General features: G+C 35.1%; 2 protein-coding genes across 8 annotated transcripts; both read right to left on the bottom strand.

The window, feature by feature from the left end:
- Positions 1-781: 781 nt before the first annotated feature.
- On the bottom strand, positions 782-13,078 carry LOC132202826 (signal transducer and activator of transcription 5B). 6 transcript variants are annotated; one of them, XM_059630049.1, is made up of 14 exons: positions 12,918-13,078; positions 8,194-8,522; positions 7,842-7,931; positions 7,024-7,276; positions 6,408-6,852; positions 6,232-6,346; positions 6,031-6,179; positions 5,612-5,977; positions 5,404-5,556; positions 5,223-5,344; positions 4,999-5,157; positions 4,879-4,939; positions 4,599-4,730; positions 782-936 (listed from the first exon to the last, which is right to left on the bottom strand). In XM_059630049.1, the coding sequence occupies exons 2-14, from the start codon at positions 8,476-8,478 to the stop codon at positions 807-809; spliced, it is 2,460 nt and encodes an 819-aa protein (XP_059486032.1). In that variant the 5' UTR covers positions 8,479-8,522; positions 12,918-13,078; the 3' UTR covers positions 782-806. The 6 variants fall into 6 exon arrangements, with proteins under 6 accessions (XP_059486032.1, XP_059486030.1, XP_059486029.1 ...); XM_059630047.1 differs by lacking the exon at positions 12,918-13,078 and adding an exon at positions 12,555-12,775 and having other exon boundaries at positions 4,999-5,154; XM_059630046.1 differs by lacking the exon at positions 12,918-13,078 and adding an exon at positions 12,555-12,774.
- An 867-nt stretch (positions 13,079-13,945) lies between these two features.
- LOC132202169 (mitochondrial coenzyme A transporter SLC25A42) lies at positions 13,946-17,732 on the bottom strand. Of its 2 annotated transcripts, none has more exons than XM_059628906.1 (8): positions 17,564-17,732; positions 15,741-15,815; positions 15,567-15,677; positions 15,202-15,395; positions 14,998-15,130; positions 14,752-14,884; positions 14,509-14,686; positions 13,946-14,421 (listed from the first exon to the last, which is right to left on the bottom strand). In XM_059628906.1, exons 2-8 carry the CDS (start codon positions 15,795-15,797, stop codon positions 14,280-14,282), a joined length of 948 nt encoding a protein of 315 aa, XP_059484889.1. In that variant the 5' UTR covers positions 15,798-15,815; positions 17,564-17,732; the 3' UTR covers positions 13,946-14,279. The 2 variants fall into 2 exon arrangements, with proteins under 2 accessions (XP_059484889.1, XP_059484890.1); XM_059628907.1 differs by lacking the exon at positions 17,564-17,732 and adding an exon at positions 16,347-16,431.
- Between the last annotated feature and the right edge of the window lie 8 nt (positions 17,733-17,740).

Raw genomic sequence — 17,740 nt, 5'->3', positions numbered from 1 at the left:
CGCATTTTGATTATTTTTCCACACCGTTCAAAGTTGAAACGGAGCCTAATTTTATGGTATACTGAGGCCCCAAGTTACTCATTCTTTTTCAAAAATTCCAGTCAACATTGTTGATCCTCAACTAATGATAGAATTCGATTCCAACAGAAACATTAATCCACGGCTATCAATTTTGGATTATTTATCAAAGGCGCATCCACATCGCCTGCACTACAACCTTGGCAAATTTTCATCAACGTTTTGAGCAAGGAGGAAATTTATAAAAGAATGGTTTTCTATGGAAATTCTATGGAGAAAACGAAAAAGCACCAATAAAATTCTCTTCATACACTAACAAGGAATTTTTAACATTCAATTATATGATTTTTGTGAAGCAACAGATTTTACTATATTTTCAAAATCTTTAGTAGTGCATCTGCAAAGCCTAAAACAGCTTTCTAGGTAGATCCAACTTGTATTTTAAATTTATTATTTAGTTTGTTCTTATGTGGGAAAAGAAAATTGGTTGAATTAAATTACGTAATAATTGATTATGACTGAAGAAGTTCATGGCAATCGTTTGCAGTGCAACCTTTCTTTCAGGAAGAGTAAATTAATAGATCAACATTCAAACAGCTTTAACTATAAAGACACTAAGCTTGTCCACATTTGTAAATGGCGAATGAGGAAAACAAGGAACGTGGACACGAAGCCACTGAGAACATTTTGATTCCGGATCTGTCGATGCAGACAATTTTTTGCATACAATTTATCCCTCTACGTCTGTGTGGTTCGTTATTTGTTGGTGGTTATAATTTACCTGCGCTTCACTCCTGCTTATACGTCTGCGGCACGAGATCGAAATTGAAGCCGTTGAGGTCAAGAGACACGTTTTCGTCCATGGTCGGAAGGTCTTGGCCCATGAATTCGGTATAATCATACTCTGGGTTCATGTAGCTGAAAGGGGAAAGAAGGCAGAGCCAAAATTAGTCACGGAATTGCAAATTCTTTTCTTTTTTTTACTAGTTAATAGAGACAGGTTTTGATCTCTAATCTTTGGATTAGAGCGGGCAGGATTTTTTTTAAAAAGAGTATGCTGAGAAAGGGAGAAGATCAGCGTGACTAATTTTTCAACTTTGGCGTCGCCCTCTCTCCCCCCAGCATACTTAGGGCAGGTAGGGAGAAAAATGCAAAATTCAACCTCACTCGAGAAGAGTTCGGCTGTTTTTTGTTTTAAGAGAAAATAATTTTGTTCAGATGCTCCAACCAAACAAGAAGATATGTACAGTGAATATATCTGCCTTTATTTGAAAATAATTAACCATAAATATAATTTTGTCAACTACATAAATAGATGCAGATAAAGTCGAACAACATTGAAGTGGTAAACATGTATGCTGTTGTTTTACTGAACGATGATGATGGTTTGCTTTCTTTTGTCTTGAATGCGTGTTATTTTTGAAAAACACATTTCATAATACATAATTTAACTTTCGATATCTCAGCAAGAATGATCCATAAAACATATACATGCAACAGAGAAGCACGCAACAGGAATGTACAAACAAGATCATTTGCAGCAAAGATTAGCAACAATATAATAAATTACAGTCCAGAGAAAATTTCTTTTAACAAGTCTTCACAAGTTTACAATCGTTATGCATGGCCAATTAGAAAGACTGAAATATTCTAATGAAATTTTTAACACTTTTGTTTCAAAAGAGCCTACTTTTTATTGACTTTAGGCGGTGAAATGAAGAAGTTGAAACAATGCTGTAGTTGCATAATTGCAAAAGACGTGCGTTTTAGCTTGTGTTAGGGAACACGAATCCATTTTAGCACCTTGTAGGCCACTTCCAAAATACATAAATATTTAACATACTGATTGGTCAAGTTATTGATAATTGTCATTAATAATTGTAAAAATTCAAATAATGAGATAAATAAAAATAACACCGATCTGTAATATACTTTCACAGAAAATTGATCTTAAAGTTTTAAGTAATTTGTGAGGATTAGAATTGTAATTAATTATAACAAACTCCAAAGAACTTTTAGAAAATTTATGGAAGTGTGTGGAAGCTGAAGTAACTAACTTTGCTATTCCTTTTCTAAAGGTCAGTAAACAGTCGAATTGTTCAAAACCTAATCTATTTCTTTCTCTCTCCTGATAGTGTTACACCTTTTTTTTTTAAATAAATATCATTAATAATGATTAAATTCCATCAGGATGCGTTCTGAAAAGTGAGCAAAATGTTTACTGTATGTATAGATATCTCAGCAACATGCGTATCCAGAGCAATTAAATTCAGAGCTGGACCCGCAATGTTAAAAATTATTTCCCAATACAGTCATTTCTTTGATAATTAGTGCAAAATGAATTTAGAAATTGTCACAACGTGAAAATGTGAATTGAGGTTAAAGGACAAATCAGGCGAAATTAAAATAACACAGTTCGAAATATTCAGATCAAGATATGCATTTTTTCCCTTGCTATCTGCATAATATAATTTGGTTTAATCAACCTCAACAACTTAAAAAAGTTATGTCCAATGCACCACACTTGCAAAAAGAATTACGAAACTGCCCCTAACAAAGATAATATTCTAAATGCTCTGAAAATACGTAATTTTATAAATTAAATAAATGCAAAAATATAAAGATTAATGCTATAGAACTATCATAAACTATTGTTCATAATCTTATTACTTACGATAATTACTTTGTACCCACACATTTAAAGACTTTGTTTGCTAGCAAAACGAATGGGTTTTACTCATACTTTTTTTTAAATTTCGTTTGAAAAACATTAAAATATTTTTTATTTATTTATTCATGTCCAAGAGATGAAATATAAATCTCCAAGGGGCAGTTCCTCATGTGTGTTTTGAATCACATATCATAAAAATTCATCAAGAACTTTGGTATTAAAAGTTACCGCATCCGACAGCAAATAAAATTAACAAATTAGCGCCGTCATAATTAGGCTGATTAAGCAACTTTAACCTAATCGTTTTCTTTATAATATATCACAACTTAACTTACAATGCTCCTTTGTGTTGTTCTTCCTCACTGCGTAAATTTGTCGACAGGACGGAAAACAATCAATTCGCTTTTCACATTCTCACGATAAAAACAAAAGCCTGGCAAGCGTTTCAGTTTTACTAGACTTTGCTCCAAGAGGTTAAAAGTGGTACTTCAACAATTTTGATAAATCGTGCTTTCAATAAATTCTGAAAGTTGATTCGATCCTGCACTGATTTGGCAAGGTTGTTGTTTCCACACATTTGAGTGCTCGAAGCAGCAAAAGCTCATTTTTACAGCCAAAAAAAGGTCTTGTGATGTTTTCAATGTAATAAGCTCCGCGAGTTTGGACAGCGCTTGTCAGGCCTGCACACGCATACACAATAATTATTTTAAGCACATCAAACAGTATCATTAGAAGTTTTTGAAAAGTACATACAAATTAAACCGAGTTATTTAAAGCCCGGGATTTCTGTTTAAGCTCTCATAACCCTGTCACGTATAGTTTCACAAGCTGCAACGTTACACTCGAAACTTCGAAAGTCTCGTCGAGTTTTCATAAATGCGCTTAATTTTTGCGAAAATGATTTAAATACAAGGCCATCCCCTGGACCAGGAAATGCGGAAATAAAAGTTGAGCTGATTTGAACTTCAGGTTATTGTAGAAAAATGTTTTAAAAAAAGGCTATTCAGTGTTCAGTCTGAATGTTGATATGGGTTTAAGAGATTGTGTTGAGGTCTGGGGTGTTGGGATATTTTTTTCATGAATAAAAATTATTTCATTACAATGGACAAAATAAATGTAAGAATGAAATCTAAGCTTGTGTACATGTTCTTTGTAAATTTTAATAGCATGGGGTTATTATGGTCCATATTAGAAAAAATGTAAGTCATGCTTTAACATTGGGGTCTATGAAAAGTGTTCTAATCTGACGGTCCAGGAGTTGACTAATCTTTCCAAATCGCTACATTCATTTAATGTATCTTATACAGTATAGAAACTCATCAATTAAGCCTAACATTTTGAATACCTCATTTAAACATCTGATTTTTTCCTTTTAAAATGTATAACATTAACTTTTGACAACCCGAGGAATGCTCGCATATTGACAAAATACAAAACTGGTTGATTTTTTTTTTCAGAAGCAAACCAACATTACAATGAATATTTTGATGATCAAGTTCAAGAGTGAGATCAATTAATTGATGTGCGTTTCAATTTTGTATGCATTAATGCTGAAAACATGCAAAATCCTAAATGCAGCATTTCATTTGGTTGAAAACTCATGAGGTTTCGGAAAATGTGTTTAAATATTTTTCTCGCAACTTTGGAGCAGTACAATTTTTGAATGGCCCCCTCTCAATAAAGACTTATTGATTCAAAAATGCATCTCAAAACAACTTTAGTTGCGCACGTCTTCATGCCCGCGCTCTGTGTGTTTTCATAGATCCATTACAGTCGACATACCGCTGTAGGCAGAGCAGTAATGTGTAAGAAATAGCCGAAAAACTTTTTCTGCTTCAGCGCAAATACCAAGAAAGATCTTGGCTGTTTTTTTTTTTTTTATAAAAAAGTAATAAAAGTAATGACTTACCTTCCTGCATTTTCTGAGACTCCACTAACTACAGAGGCTGTGTCTCTTCCTGCACCATCTGGTGACTGAGGTTGGTAAATGTTTTGGGGCGTCGGAGGATAGCTTCCTACGCCACTTGGACCTCCACCCCATCTGAAAGATTTACTGAATTTAAAAAGTTACCCTTGGTTTAATTTTTTTATTCAAATCATTGATTGAAAAAGCAATTTAACGTCAAATAAGTTATAATCACATATATTTTTATATTTAAATTAGTTTTTAAAAACAAAACGAGACCTACCCTGGCACATGTGTAACTAGAACTGGCATCACATATCCATTCCTTCCAGCTGGCTGACTATCTGTGAAATTCAAATGGCAAAGTTAGCCACAGCAAATTAGGGCCAAAGGGTCATTTTACCTCTGAACGGATTGTAATATTTTCCAAAGGGTTGATCCTTTGGTATGTCAGGATACAAGAAAACCAGGTGGCTCAGGTCAGAGATGCGGTCAGCCAAGCTCCGAATCGCAAAGTCTTTGCTTGTAAATGGCTGAAGCATGAAAACCTCCCCGTGCTCTGCTGAATTTGATCAATTTTTCAATATTAGTACTTTATCCAGATCTCTCTTCCTTCATTGTACTCACCAACCCAGGCGATTGTAACCCCACCAAGTTCTGAGTCTGAGAAGCGCAGCAAAAAAGTGCCAATGCTGCAAGTCGCCAACATTTCCTCTGCTTGCTTTTTTCGAACAAAACCCAGAATCGCTCTAGAAGTGAAGGGGAAAAAATGACAAATTTTCTAGAGCCAAAGTAGAAAATGACTCACCCATCGACCCAAGGACCTCTGAGATGCTCTCGGGTAAGTTTCATCACTGCGTAAAACCACTCCCAAAAGGTGAAGTTACGCTCTGGCAATGGTTCCTTACAGAACTGAGACCAACTGAGGAGCAGGGAACTGTAATCTTGAAGTTGCGAGTTCCTAAAAAGTAAATCTCATAGTAGATTAAAAAAAAATTATAGTTAAAATTTCTTACCCTGATCTGAATGCCTTTTCACCGAGAAATCTGAGGTTTTCCTCCGTAAGGGATCTGCCAGTAGCAGCTTTGAACTTCATGTTGAGAGCCTCAGCAACTAGGTGCCAAGCCACTTTGTCCGGTATGACAAATGGCGCTCGACCACCTTCTGCAAATGCATTGTCCCATGTGACTGTGGCCCAAGCATGCGGTTCCTGATTCCCGTGGACAATAACCACCACAGGCAAGGACAGAGTCCACACCTGGAACACCAGCTCTCCTCCACCCACAGAAAACTGTGACTGGAAGAGCAGGGAGAATTTTTCGTCCATGACTGACTCAGTTCCTTTCTTTTCAGCTCTCTTGATCTTTTTCAGTTGCATGTTCCTAAATTTTTTTAAATAATTATTTCAATTCTCAAGCTCGATTCAAATTCTTACCGAAAACTGACAGAGAGCTGACGGGTAGCTTGGTGATACTCCATGGTACCAGTGTTGTTTAGAATTTCTCCACTTGCATCACCTTTGGCTGTTTTGTCATTTTTGAGAAGTGAATTTGCTTGACTTTCGGAGATAATGGAAACTTTGACCTGAAAGATTATGATAAGAAAAATAAATTTATTACAAAATTTTGCTTTTTACCTGTGGTGGAGTCATGTGTACGTTCAGTTTGCCACCTACCAACAGTCTGACTGTTGAAGTGAAGCGTGTGTTGGTTTTCATGACCTGCGGTGGTTGCTTTTCAATGATAAAAGTGCTGAAATTCAAAATAATCTGGAATGAAAAACCCAAATTTTTTATGTGAGAGTTCAAATCACCTTGTGACAAGGGAAGAGAGCAGTTGTGTGATTTGACTGTTCAGGCTTGGCAGGATGTCGATCACCCCCGGTGGTTCGAAAGCAAGCTTCTGTTTAAGCCGGTCAGCCTCTTTGATCTGCTGCCGGTTCATCCAGATGATTTCGGCCAACGCCTCGCACCACTCCTGAATGCTGTCAAGGTTGCTGTTGAAGCACGAGCCGTTGCCTGCCAACTGCTGCTCCCGTTTCCACCGGATTAGCTCGTCGTCGAGTACTCGCGCCTGCAAGGTGTGCAAAATGCCGACCGTCTCTTTCAGCTGGTCAGCCAGCTGAATGCGAAACTGTATCACGTTGGCTACTTTTTGGTTCAACAAGTTGGACAGGACGTTCTTCTGTTGTTTTAGCTTCTCTTCCATCTCTAAGTTCTCTGGTGTGCGTGGTAGTGTGCCTAAATGCTGAAGGTGAGCTATGGAAAAAAATTACCAGTGAAATCGACAATTGAAGAAATATTTATATAACATTAATGCAAGTTGCTTCAATTAATTAAAATAAATAAAAACCAAATTCTCTAATTAAAAAAAATTAACAAATGAAAAGAAAAACTTGTCAGTGAAATAAAAAAAAATGCCAATTTTACCGTTGAGCTTTGTGCATTCGTGGTACTGCAGGGCAAACGCCTCTTGCTCCTGTTCGATCCGCCTGCATTCTTCGCCAGTCTTTTGTGTTCGTAGTCGCAGATACTCAAGCTGTTGGTTAATTTCTGCTTGGACAACGTCCTGCGGGTTGCCAACTGGGTGCAACAGCGGTTGCTGCTGCTCCATGACGCGCGCAGCGCTGGCCTGAGGTAGTGACGACTGATTAGCCGCGGTCGAACTTCCATCACCCCATGCCTGACATTCAGAATAAAACAAAGCATGCGTACAGTTAGCAGGCACGTCAAAGCTTAAACATTAGGGGGCAACCTTTACTTGAAAGGTGATCAGTATAAAATTTTTAAGAATGATAAATTCATTCTATTTTCAACAGGGACACAGGAAGTTCTTTTTTAATAGGCCAGAATCCTTTAAGAAACTTAAAATTCTCTGGTTAGTAAAAAAAGAACTGAAAAAGTATATTTTAATTTGATTATAAAGCAAGACAATCATTTTAAAGTTATGAATGGACTATATCAATAGAGCTTTCATTCATATTTCCGTTGAGTGGCACAACACATTGAATGAGGATTTGACTCTCACAAAGGCTCAAACATGCAAGTATGCAAAACTTGTCATTGTTCATTGAATTTCAAGAGTTGATACAACAAAAATTATAATAATAACAGCAACAGGTCTGAAAATATCAGGTTGAGCATGATTGACAGTTAACAGGGAACAATCACTTAATAAAAGATAAAACATATAAATGAAAACAGAAAAAAAGATTTTTTTTCGATTTTTTACAAATTTTTTTACTTACATTTTCAACTTGTTGGACCAGTTTTATTTCGGTGTTAAGGCAATGCCGAATTATTCGTATCAAGCTTCCTGGATTTTGGGAATATCGGTTCTGCAACAAAAAATTTAATTAAATAAAAGCAGAATACTTAAAAAGAAAAAAAATTGTTAAAATCGACATGCAGTTTTGAAAGGTATAGATCGTTTTGTATTTTGACAACAAGAAATTTGAAGGATCGTCAAAATAAGGCAGTTAGAACAATTTTTAACCTTATTGAAAAGCAGACTGAAATCTAAAAAAAAAAAAAAAAAAAAAAAAATTGAAAGTGTGCAAAAAGGCCGAGACCAGAGTAAAATATGAAAGGGTTGCTCACTCTGAACATGTTGGCGGCTTCGGTGAGCTTGAGCCTTGTGAGGAAGAGTTCCTCGGTGTTCATGTTGTTGGCCTTGTTGTCCAACTCCTGGATCATGGAGCGCACAAGCTCGTTAACATAGGGCTCGTGCGCAGGGTTGTCAGGGTCGATGTCCTGCCACATCTTCTCCTCAATCCAGCCGGCAAGAAAGTGGCGCACCTCGATGGGGAAGTGTTCACCGTAGACGGCGCGCACCTGCTGCAGCGCGTCGCCCGTCAGCGTTTGCGCTTTTGTCCACAGAGACATGGCGGCGGCTGCGTCCTCCGATACACACCGTTTGCCCGCTACAGCTGCAACGCAAAACAATTCAAGTTAAATTCAAAAATGCTGAATCAGGGGGAAACCCTTAATTATCCGATAACAAATATTTTCGGCAATTGTACAAAAATTATTCATCAGAAATGACTTATCAGGACAACAGTTTTTTTTATCCGAAATGCATTTATCCGAAAACGCAACATACACACGATTTTGCTTGTGCATAAGGTGTTTATGTGAATTGGAAAAGAGACAAATATTATTTTGCCCTGTTGACGACTGCAACTTTAAGCTGATAAGGGTTATTAGCGCAGCATCGACTCTCCAAAATGCAATCTTTTGCCTCATAGTTCCATAAAATAAATTGCAGTCTCCGGGAATTCTCTTCCAAGAGATATGCTTTCATAAAAGAATGCCAAAAAGAAGAGAACATAATTTTTTTAATGGTTTCACAAATAATTTTTAATTATTATTGCAAATTTAAAAAAGCAGCCAATTTTGTCGGCTATAGTAATTTATTGTCGACCTTAGAAAGGCTAGGCGCTGAGAAAAAAATATACAAAAAACTCCACAGACGGCACAGAAGCTTGAATTACTCTGATTCAGTCTAACTACAGACTAAAGAAATGTGCAGAAACAGTCAATTTATTGTGATTTAGTATTAATTTCAAATCTTTATATTTTAGAATTTAACTAATAATTTATTTTTTATATTGATTTGAAATGGGGTGCTATGTATTTCCAGTGCTAAAAACTTGATATTGGAGAACCTTGAAGATAATTTTAGTTTTTTCCATAAAACTAAAACTAGATACTTCAATCAGGGAACCAAAAGAAACATAAAGTTGATGAATGGCTATTTCGAAAAATATAAAACTACTTTAAAATCCAGTGCACATCTTAAAAGTTGCTAAAAAAGGGTTGAGAGTAGTGAAAATGAAACTGGCGTGGAATATTTTGGTAACAAAATTGAATAGTAAATTTAAAAAAAAATGGTTAACACTTGATATATCCTTTAAGCACCAAATTTTGAATTTAAAAAAGTGAGTGAAAAAATGAGCGCGAAAACTTTATTTAGTGCATAAAAGAGCCCAAGCCATCCTAATAAAAAATTGAGCCCACTTGAGACCAATAATTTTACAAAAATTTAAATTAATTAAATTCATTCAATTTAATATAAAAAAGAAATTAAAATTAAAAATTCCAATTTAAAAACAATTAACTTCAAAAACAAAACAAAACATTTTTCTAAATTAAAATTAATTCAAATCAAAAAGTAAATTCAAATAAAATAATTAATATAATTATTTTATTCAAATTAACGTAAATTAAACTCAATTAAAATCAAACAAAGATAGACGTAAAACAGAACTTTGTAAAATCTATAAGGCACCCAATAAAAGCGATGCCTCTGGCTTCTTTAAGATTTGAACAGAATAAGAGTGTTTCTTTTGTGTGTGTGCATTCCATCAACATCAACGCATTCCATCAGCGCTCTGCCATCGCAGGCGACGCACTTAGCCCACGTTGGTTAGGTGCGGAAGAGTGTATTGGCGATTCTGGTAAAAATCGGCAAACGAGATGTGTCGTCGCTCTCACTGCTAGCGCAACGTTTCCCCTACGTCGTCTCCATTTCACTTATAGATTAAATCGTGTTGCAAATTCATTCGGAAATCAACGTTAGTTAAAAAATAATTAAATCAGAAAACTGCAAATATAAAATCAGAGACATAGTGAATAACCCCTAGTATTCCTATCCGTCTCACACTTGTTAATCATGCAATTAGGTAAGAAAATCATACAAAAACCAGCAAATATAAACTATTCATCAATATTTTTGTGGTAGAACTTCACGATTTAGGGTTGACTCGTGGTGTTTGAATTTAAAATCGGCTTTTCCTTGATGGATTTTATTTTTTGAGTTGTTTGTTGTTTAAGAAAAACAATATCCTTGTTTCTTCTTAAACAATAAACATCTCACAAAACTCATCAGGGAAAAGCCGATTTTAAATTCAAATCACTATTTTTATAAATACCTTGCTGATAAATGCTTGAAAATTTTGAACCCTTTCGATAGAACAAAGTTGCACTTGCGAAAGTCTGGACTGGGTCGATCTACCTACCTAGAGCTACTGCTGCTGAATTTTCGCAATTGTATACCCCCTCCGTTCTCTCTGCGATTCGCATTGGACCAAAAGGCGATAAATCCTCGACGTTTCAAGCCCCAAATTATGATCCGGGCCAAAAGGGGCGGGCTGCTTTGTCGCAAGATCTAACTAGCCGTGAGGATTTATCGGACGAGATTTGTTTTTGCACCGACGATTTATCTCATTTCATAGTCACGATTAAACATTATAATTGTGATGCGTAAATCATGATTGAGAGAAGTCAAATGAAGCAAGAACTGGATCAATGCATGATGAAAAAATACAGCGGGGAGGGAACAATGGCAGCAGCCAAAGCGTCCAGGCTGAGCAAATTTTTTACATGAAGCAATTATTACGTTATTAGTGCGAGTCAAAATAAGTATTTTCTTAATAATTTAAAAAATTATAATTTGAGAAATATTATTTTTTTATATAAATTTCCAGCTCATTAACACTGCAGGCGTAAAACTTAAAATAGAAATCCGAGATAAATGTTAAGATTAGATAATCATGTTGTATGCACTAGTGAATTGGCAAAACACTTCAAAACTTAGACTTTGGTGCTAAATCAAAAATCATCACCACTTATTTGTACAATAATTAGCATCATTCCATTTTTTTTTTACTACCAATTTTTTCCTTGTGGAAATTTTCACTAACATGGCTAACATGTAAGTTGAACTCTCGAATAAGCAAACAAACTTGTTTCACGTTTCAATTTGAGCAATGCTAATTCAATAAAAAAAAATAATAAATCGCTATTGCCGCAGAGCTGCCATAAAATTCCAAGGCCAGGCCTATAACTTCGCCGGAAAAAAAGTAACACGATGCCTGCCGCGAGATGAATAGAGAGGCCTCGGATGCGGCGCTGAATCAAACGAGGGCAACATTTTTCTCCCGCGCAAAAGGAACATGAAAAAAAATAACATTGGCTTTTTGACAGGGTGGCTGAGGGTAAAGTACCATAAAATACTCCGGGTTTGTTTGTGAAAAGCACATTTTTTCTTGACGTTTGGCACACAGAATATTGGAGGGTAAATAAAAAAATTAAATTAGATATTAATTTATAAGTTAGTTTGATAAAAATGAGTTTTCTGATATTAATTTTAATACATAATAAATGTTGATCTCTCGCATTTCAAATAATAATATTGTTTAAAAAAATCACAATTTAACACTTCCTTAAGAGATCATTCATAATTTAAAATTACTTAGCAAATTTTAATTTGATTTTTGCCAAATTGTAATACATAATATGTTGATGAAAATTAATTAAATCAACACTGATATTCCACTGATAATAAAAAAACCTTTTAAAATTAAATTTACATGTTTTTTTTTGCAATTATTAATTTTACGAAGAAAAAAAATGCAATTTCTCACTTGAGAGAAAATAAGGTGTTCATGAAATAATAAAAAAATTGTTGTTTCGACAGGTGTTATGGAGCGACTTCTTTTTACAAAGTGGTGACCGCTGAGAGCGGAAAACCGCACACTTTTGCTCGCGGAAAGTTGTTGTGTTTGTGTATGAATCTTTTTTTAACTAATCGTTAAAGAAATAAATTAAAATACAAGATAAAAAAAATCCCCAAATATGGATATTTAACTTTCATTATGGCGAAAAAAGTTTCTAAAGACTGTGTTGGTTTTGCGAGTAGAATAACAAACAGAGCAGTGAACGCGCTGCTGGCGTTCCAGGAATCGGCCATCCTGCAAGAACGCTTTTCCAGGAGCTGCAGAGCCAACCGAGTCGGACAAAGATCGGCTTAAGAACACGCGGTCGGTTTTCAATCTAACAATAAAAGATGATTCTCATTTGAAAGGGTTGAAAAATGTTGAAGGCTGTTGAAGCCAAACAAAGGATTTCGACGACGCTTCGGACTATTCCGAGAAGAAGGGCTGCGCAGACTGTCTCACCTTTCTGGTAGGCGCACGAAGGCCTGCCTTTGAAATCCTCGTCCATAATAAATTCCGAACGTCGAAATCCGAAATTCAGCGACGCACGGGACGCTACTTTGGGCCGCACTCTCTCATGCGCGAGCGAGGAAGGAAAATTCGAGAGTAATCGTGTAAAGAATGTAAAACGTAATTCTCGGAAAATGAAAGGCGGTAATTCCAACACCTCGCTCACACACAACCGACCAACCACTACTTCTTCTTCATAAATTATTATGGCTCCCAGCAATACAAACAAAAAGTTCCGCTCGTCGGCCGGTCGGCGCCGCCGTCCCGCGGCCGACCCACCACCGCCGGCCGCCACCACCCCTCAAGGACACTCACCTCCGTCCAAGGGTAGAGTTCGGGACGCTTATCAGCCACCCGATCGAGCTATATCACCCTGATAATGAGCCTCTTCTTACGGGAATATTAGGAAGCCATATCACGCAGCTGATTCCGAGAAATACCTCTGTACCGGGAAATTTTGGTCACGTGACCCAGGCACCATTGCTCGGCCAGGGCTATGAGAATTTTGCTCGGGCTGCGCATTCAACAGGAGCAGGGTCAATGATGGCACGCGAAGAGGAGCGAGGGAGGCGAACATAAAGGTCGCATTATTTTCAAGCCCAAAAGTTCATAATAATTTTACATAATATAAGTAATTAAATTACTTTAACCAATTTAAAAATAAAATAATTTATTAAATTAATTGTTAAAAAATTTATCATAATTTTATTCTTTGTTTTGTTTGTAATTTAAACAATATAGTACAACCTGTAAACTGTAAATAAGCAAAAAGAAAAAAATTAAAAATGTAAAATTTAATTCAATTTGAAATATTTTTACAAAAAATAAAGATATGAAAAAATAAAATTGAAATGTAAATAATACAATGCTTGCAACTGAATGTTGTAGATAAACATTACATAGATTTAATTATCCTAGTCATGAAAAAGGGCTTGCACAAAAATAACTTTAAAAAGAATTCTAGATTTATTAATAAAAAAGGAATAATTATAATTATTCAATATTAAAGTTAATAAAAATTAAATATATTTTGCCAGACAAGAAATTAGACACGTTGACACGTCCATGCCGATTGGTAAAATTTTTGCAAGTGTGATTGATATCTGAATGGAATATATGTAGACAGATTTTGCAACATCCAGATCTAAGTTTCTGGTATCGACGTATACTCAATAATATTAACAAAAGTCTTGTCTTACTGATTACAAATTAAAATAATTTTATAAAATGATACCTTCCGTAGAAAACCAGCAACTATAAATTATTTTTCTCACTAATTTTTAGACAATTTTTTTAATGAGCTAAATTATCAAAAGGGAAATGCAAATAAATTGACACAACAATTTTAACAGTATTTATATATATTTTTTGGGTAAACTGATATGGCACTACATTTACTATTGTCTCACACATGAAATTTTCAATATTATAATATATTTAATCCCAATGAATAATAATTGTTTGTTTTTAGTTGTCCAATATTTTTATGATTTTGATACTCAGACATTCCACAAGCCAGTTGTATATTGTATAACGAAAAATAAAGTTATTCCATTTGCTCTGAGCGGACAAAAACGTTTTATGCTGCTTATAACATCCTCTCTGTATTATTCATTTAATAAAAGTTCAAAATAGTTTTAAATGGCAAATTTCAACAGTTAATCACAGCAGACGCAGTCATGAAGATGTGTACATCAGGGCCTTGCGCAGATAATACTGCATTGTGTCAAAAGTAGAAAAGCTTATTCCAACGGAAACAGGTCCCTTGATCCAGTTCATACTAAGACCCTTGAAGAGGCCATTTCTCAGGCCTTCATCTCTAAAATGACAAAAAAAAAATAAGTTCAAGTTTTTTATAATTCTAAGGTAAAACTTAAAACTCAATCCTTTAAAATAGAATACTTGCCGATAAACTTTGACTAGTGTTCCAACAACAGTTTGGTATTGACTATTGGCAACCGACGAGGTTTGCATTCTTCGTCGCACAATATCAAGAGGATACGAAGACGTCTGCCCGAAAAGTCCAGCCACGGCGCCAAACATCAGCTTCTCAAATGGATTTGTGCCACTTGTCCCCCAGTACTCTGAATTTATAAAAAATTTCCACTTCAATACAATTATTTTAGGCTTAAAATTTGAAAAAAATTACCCATGTGCAAGGACTTGAGAGTCTCGTAAGTATAAAAAGACGTTCCGGCATAAGGAATCACACCTAAAACTGTGGCACAGTAGCCTCGATACAGCGTTCGTGGACCCTCTTCTCTCCAAATTCTTACAAATATCTAAAAAACCAATTTAAAATATTATTCTGGGGTTGCAGAAATACTATTTTTCAGATTAAATTTGAATTCGCTAGAATTCTTCACCTTAATAAAACTGTGCCTTCAGTACTCACATGACTTAAGCTACTGTATTGTTCTCTCTGAGTGACTGCCATTCGAGCTCTGGCCATGTCCAGGGGGTAGGTCAGTGACTGCGAGGTCACGCCAGCCAGTGAACCGGAGACAAATCTACGCCAAGATGCGGTTCTGCAGACATATTTGCATTAGTCTTTTTTTCATCAAAATTACTAAAAATTAGTAATTTTATAATTATTTACCTCACACTTTTGTCTTGATCCACATTCAGGATTTGTTTCCACTGTTCATGTGCCGTAAACTGAATAGCTGCGTAAGGGATGATCCTGGCCATGGTTGCAGAGTTACCTCGCCATAGGCTGAGGAAACCCTCTCTTTTGTAACTTTTTACTAAAAACTTCAGTGCTTGGCGAGCAGAATAAGGCGCTTGGTTTATCTAAAATTTTATTTACTTTGATAATTTTTTAATGACAAAAAGCAATGAAACGATTATTAAACCTAGCATAATTGATTTTCTTAAAATATCATATTTTTAATGCAATAAATGAAATTTGTCAATGGAAGTACTTTTTTACTTTGTATGGATTATGTAGGTTGGATTTCTCACCTGGAAGTTAATTTTTGTTCTGTCAAGAGGTGCGATTGTGGTTTTAGCCACGGCACCAGCCATGGCCCCTGCCGTGAGGCTGGTGAGCACCAGAGAGGTTGTGTTGAGCGGCTGAAGAGAATTTTATTCAAGATAAGTAAGAAAAAGCGGGGAAAATGTCAATTTTGTGCTTGCCTTTGCATCTTCTGTTTCTTTTTCTTCGCTGCTCTGCACTCCATTGGTATGCTTCATTGCATTTGCCTTGTTAGCCTGAAAATTTAATGAAAAATTTCAGTAATATTATAAATTTAATCAAGATCGACATTTTTATTTTTTGGTTAAAAAAAATTTTTATGTTAAAAAAATCAGTCATTTTTTAGTAAAAAAGTTTTATATAGAAAATAATAATAAAAGCGCACTTCATGTTGTAAAATTAACACCATTTCAAGTCAAACCAGTTTAGAAAGTTTCTCCTGCACTCCACACGTATTTGAAGCTTTTTCCTAAGTTGTGATAATAAAAACAAGGCTATGACAGCGACAGAGCAAATCGCAAGACAAGTTCAGCGCGGCTCAACTTTACGCCGTATTTACAGGGATCTAATTTAGAAAGAGGGGTGGAGCCCTAAAAAAACGAGCACTAGGTTAATTTTGTTTCAATCAATGGCTGCGTGTAACGTAAGTTTTTAGTTCGAATATATAATATTTGAACAGAGTCACGCCCTTCGTCTCAATGAATTGCGTAAGTTTTCCATGAAAGCAAAAATAAAATAAGTTATAAACACTATTTTTAGAAAATTACCGAAGTCGTAAATTGAAGATTTTCTTTTGCTCCCTTTGACCGTGCAAAGAGAACCTCTGATTAGAAACACATTTGCGTTTTTGGCCGAACAAACACAAGAAGAAGTGTCTTATCTCGAAACGTGAAATAAATATGACGGGTCCCTTTGATGACCTTCGCACCCTGCTTTTGTTGATTGGAAGCAAAGCAAGGAAGAAAATCTGATTCATAGTGGAAAAACAAAAATTGCAAAATGAATTATATCAAACTTGAAATTCTTGCGGACAGCAAATATAATGGATATCAGCTTAAATTTAAAAAAAAAAAAATTAATGCAATAACGGCTCTCTTCAAAAAAAAAATATTTTTATTGTATTTATTCCAATGAATAAAAATTCAAACATTATCTAATTTCCCTAATTTCAATCTTTGAAGTATATACCCCACTTTATAAAAAGCTTAAAAAATACTTTTAATAATAAATTTCCGAATAAGATTGGAATGGAAAAATATAGGCTCCACAAATATTTCTATTTCTGGAAGAAAATTTTTAAAATTTTCTTTTGTTGATGACCATTGGTTAATGACTGGCTGGAAGAATTAACGAAAAGCAATACATTATATCAAAACCACTAAGTCATGGGCTATGCAGGGGCGATCAATATGCGTATTTTTAATTACTATGATTCATTGATTTCTTTTTCTTTTTTTTCACATGAAATTTATTTTGTGCTATTATAGATAGCCGATATTCATTAATAATTTTGTATGTCTCTTTTTTGGATTATAAATTTTTTGGAGAGAAAATAAATAATAACTCATTTTTTGTTGATTTCTTAATATTAATTTACTAACCTACATATTAGTTAATGTGCGTTAAAAAACCGAAAAAACTCCAGCCAAAAAATAGGAAAGAAATAATAATTTTTTAATTAAAAAAAATGAATATTTTCTCTGATTAATGCATACAATAAGAATAAATTTATGAAATTAAAATTCAAATAAAAAAATGTAAAAAATTATAAAATCTAAAAAAGTGAATTGTTTGGAATGTGTCATGCACTGTTTATATTGTAATTTTGGAGTTGTAGGTCTAAAAAAGGGCTCGCAGAGCGATAAAAATTAAATGAATCCGCAGACTCCAGACAAAAACATGAAGTTGTTCAGGGAAGGAGGAGTGATTTTTGCAAATTGAATCACGGCAATCACGCATGATTTACAAAGAAGTCGGAGCTTACAAATTATTGACGGAGTTCTTCAAGCCAATCTCCCGTTTGTGCATCGAGTCTTTCGGACGTGCAGCATCCTAAAACTAGGTGCACTTGCTAGAAAGACATTGCAAGTTGCACTTCTCCGGAGGCAAGAAAAGGGACTATTTTGCAGAGTTTTTAACTTTTGGTTGGAATCTATTTGCG

This window comes from Neocloeon triangulifer, unplaced genomic scaffold, assembly GCF_031216515.1.
Source record: "Neocloeon triangulifer isolate White Clay Creek 2 clone unplaced genomic scaffold, ASM3121651v1 ptg000015l, whole genome shotgun sequence".
In the NCBI taxonomy this organism is placed as follows: domain Eukaryota; kingdom Metazoa; phylum Arthropoda; class Insecta; order Ephemeroptera; family Baetidae; genus Neocloeon; species Neocloeon triangulifer.
Note: the sequence above shows the minus strand (reverse complement) of the source record. Positions and strands in the feature narration are given on the sequence as shown.